This window comes from Octopus bimaculoides, chromosome 4 (genome assembly GCF_001194135.2).
Source record: "Octopus bimaculoides isolate UCB-OBI-ISO-001 chromosome 4, ASM119413v2, whole genome shotgun sequence".
NCBI lineage: Eukaryota > Metazoa > Mollusca > Cephalopoda > Octopoda > Octopodidae > Octopus > Octopus bimaculoides.
Genome location: NC_068984.1, coordinates 82,637,265 through 82,641,423, shown reverse-complemented (window position 1 = coordinate 82,641,423; position 4,159 = coordinate 82,637,265). Strand labels below are relative to the sequence as shown.

General features: G+C 38.9%; 1 protein-coding gene across 1 annotated transcript in view; it reads right to left on the bottom strand.

Moving 5' to 3' along the window:
- Positions 1-4,159, bottom strand: part of LOC106876888 (hydroxyacid-oxoacid transhydrogenase, mitochondrial-like) — a 50,839-nt gene that overhangs the window by 14,967 nt on the left and 31,713 nt on the right. The window contains exons 4-5 of the mRNA XM_014925631.2: positions 3,402-3,455; positions 931-1,085 (exon numbers count right to left, since the gene is read on the bottom strand). Coding sequence (XP_014781117.1) covers positions 931-1,085; positions 3,402-3,455 — 209 coding nt within the window. The remainder of the gene's footprint in view (positions 1-930; positions 1,086-3,401; positions 3,456-4,159) is intronic.

Genomic DNA, 4,159 nt, shown 5'->3' with positions numbered 1-4,159 from the left:
TATATCATCATCATCATTCTTTAACATCCACTTGTAATGTTTGGATGGAATTTGTTAAAGCAGATTTTTTATGGCCAGATGCCCTTCCTCTTGCCAAAGAAGAAGTTTTTATGAACTGAGAGTTCTATAGAATTAGGCAGGTACTGTTTATTCCTTTAGTTCCAAATCAGTCCTGACTGAAAGTATTCCAACCATGACTATCCATTTTTTTTTTATTCAGACAGTGTAAATAGGAATAAACTATATCAACTTTCATGTTCCGATTGAGCTTACCTTACCTGCTTTTATGGTAGCCACTACCATAATCTGTAAGCATCAATAAGAGATGGATAGTGGTGAGTGTGTAACATATTCAAGCTGTCATATTGCTCTCCATAACATTCATCACAGCATATCAGCATGTGCAGTATGATCTTCAACAAGGTGGAGACATGATATAGTATTAGGCCAGCTATATGCATATCAAAGGATTACTTGATCTGAATAGGCTGTGGCTACAAAACAATATACACATACATATTAACATAAGGTAACTTTTATTTCTATATTCTTGTCAAATACATCATTACTCACATACATTACTCACTTAGAGGTGTATGTGTACACTTTATGGTTAAGGGTTTGTAACTAAATAATTTCAATTCCACTGTGTTGTATACCTTATAGACTCAAGCTGACCAAAGCTTTGTGAGTGTAATTTGGTAGTTGGGAATTGTGTGAAAGCCTGTCAGAGGAAATATTCCTGTTCTTGGATAGTAAGACTTAATACGTCACCCACTTTAATACCAACACCAAATCCATGGGTTTGGTGTTGATATCAAATGCTGTAAGATTAGCTTTCATTTTCAAAGAGAATTAATTAGCTGACACTAGATGTACTAGAACTGGTCATTTGTTTATAGAATCATATCAAAAGCTTGTCTATCTTACCTTTCATCAGATGGTTCCACTTTTACATCTGTGAACAACTTGTATTTCAGGTTTTGATCCTCTAGTGACTGAAGTGCTACTTTCACAGCTCGTGTTTTCAAAACATTTTTATCTGTCATCACACATATCAACTTGGAACCTAAATTGCAGAAGTCCTACAAAATAATTGCATAACATTATTGCACTTTAATTAGCATAGCTATGCCACCAGCATGATGACCAAATTCAAGTTAGACAACTCACTACATCAAACAGCAGATACACCAAAACAACAACAGAGTTTCTATGTAGTTGCTTAGCCAAATACAATTAGCAGCCAAATCTGCTTCAAATTTCACCCTCCCATTTTGAATAAGCAGACAAACTGGATAATGTTAACTCAAAGTCTTTCACCTTTTTCTTGTCCTAACTACTACACATTCACTACAGCCATTCCTCTCTCTTTCTCACTCTGTGTGTGTGTGTGTGTGTGTGTGTGCGTGTGTGCGTGCGTGCGTGTGTGTGAGCACATGCGCATGTGTGTGTGGGTACGTGCATGTAAGTAAATGGATTTCTGTTTGTTTCAATGATGAAGATTCAGTTTTGTTCAATCAACTGAGTTATCTGCTTACTGAATTAAAATACATATGGCTGAGCATTCCACAGAAGCACGTACCTTCATGTAATCCTCAAGCAGAATCAACATGACACAATGTATGACAATACTATATAGTTTTGACAGGCCTCAGCATGGATTTTGCTTCCCCAGTTTAACTCACAGGGCTTGGGTTGACCTATGGCAATGGTAAAAGACACTTGCTGAAATACCACACAGTGAGATTAAAAACAGAAATTCGCTCACAAATGCTAAGTGAACTTCTTTACCATTCAGCAATATTGAAAGGCAGATTGTATGATGCCTGTGTGCGAGCAGCCATGCTACAGGGCAGTGGAACATGGGTTGTGACCAATGAGAATGTGCATAGGCTTGAAAGAAATGAAGCTAGCATGCTTCACTGGATGTGTAATGTCAGTGTGCATGCACGATAGCATCTCGAGAGGAAAGTTGAGCATAAGAGGCATCAGATGTGGCGTGCAAGAGAGATGACTGCACTGGTATGGTCATGTGATGCATATGGACAAGGACAGCTGGGTGAAGAAGTTCTACACTCTAGCGGTGGAGGGAACCTGTGGAAGAGGTAGACCCAGGAAGACATAGGACGAGGTAATGAAGCATGATCTTTGAACTTTGGGCCTCACAGAGGCAATGACAAGTGACCAAGATCTTAGGCAATAAGCCATGCTTGAGAAGACCCATCAAGCCAAATGAGATTGTAGTCATGGCTGATGCCAGTGTCACATAACTGGCACATAAAAAGCACCCTTCAAATGTTGGGCAATATGCTGTGCTTGAGAAGACCTGTTAAGCCAAGTGAAATCATAATCATAGCTGATGCCAGTGTCATGTAACTGGCACCTGTGCTGGTGGCATGTAAAAAGTACTGTTCAAGCATTGCGCTTCATGGAGGCAGTGACAGATGACTGAGACTTTTGGTGATATATCATGCTTGGAAGACCTGTCAAGCCAAGTGAGATCGTAGTTATGGCCGATGCTGGTGTTATGTAACTGGCACCCATGCCGGTGCCACCTAAAATGCACCCAGCACAGTTTGTAAAGTGGTTGGCATTAGGAAAGGCATCCAGCCATAGAAACCATGCCAAATCAGATTGGAACCTCGTGCAGTTCTCCAGCATAGAAGATGTATGTTAAAGATGATGAGATATATATATGTGTATGATGGAATCCCCAATCAAAGATGACATATAAGTGTTCAGTTTTTACTGAACAACCAGTACAAGTGATTTATTAATACTGATCAAGTGTGTACTGTACATTAGCTCACTCTCTCCATCAAATTGACATTACCTGAAAAGGAGCACAGTGTATAAGTTGTTTTGCACAAGAACACAATGCACCATGCAGTCCAGGAATAGAAACCACAATCTCATGATCATGAGTTCAACATTCAAACCACTAGGCCATGTGTTCTCAATCCACAAATACAAATAAACATGGAAAATCTATTTATATACACATGAACACACACACACACACACACACACACACACACACACACACACACACACACACACACACACACATATATACACACATATAGGTATCTGTATCCTGAACATAACCATCTCATAGAATTAGCATGGCACATTGTGTCACAAGACAAATCATTTGAATTATAGGTGCAAGTCATCCAATGGGGTTCTGCTCAGTTTTCATCAATCCAGTTCCACTCACAAGGCCTGGGTCAACTTGAGAATAAGGTAAAAGACACTTACCAAAGATACTACATGGTATATATTTGTTTATTATTACATCCATTTTTTCCATTCTAGCATGGGATAAACATGCACATACACATACACACACACACACATCTAGAGAGAAAGAGAGAAATAAAGTATTCTATACTTACTTTACCTACTTCTTGTGTAGCACCTTCTCCATAACGAACTGAAGAACATGCCATCTGTAAAACAGGTGAATCCCAAATTTACTGATAATAAGAATAAGAATTAGTGCGTGTGTGTGTGTGTGTGTGCATGCATGTATGTATATATTAATACTGATCAAGTGTGTACTGTACATTGCACATTAGCTCACTCTCTCCATCAAACTGACATTAACTGAAAAGGTACACAGTGTATAAGGTGTTTTGCTCAAGAACACAATGCACCACGCATATGGGGAGACACATGGGCACATGGTTAGGATATTGCAATTTTATGATTGTGCTTCTGATTCCTAAACCAGGGATTGTTCCAGTCCACTCAGCTGACAAAAATGAGTAATCCTGTGATGGACTGACATCCCATATAAGGAGAGAATATATACACCAGAGAATCTGGGAAACTGGCCTCGTGACTCAGGAAGAACCTTTGATCTATTTATTTATTTATATATTATTTCTTTATTGCCCACAAGGGGCTAAACATAGAGGGGACAAACAAGGACAGACAAAGGAATTAAGTCGATTACATCAACCCCAGTGCGTAACTGGTACTTAATTTATCAACCCTGAAAGGATGAAAGGCAAAGTCGACCTTGGCAGAATTTGAACTCAGAACATAAAGACAGACGAAATACCGCTAAGCATTTCGCCCGGCATGCTAACATTTCTGCCAGCTCACAGCCCTATTTATTTATTTATTTTTATATATATATATATATATA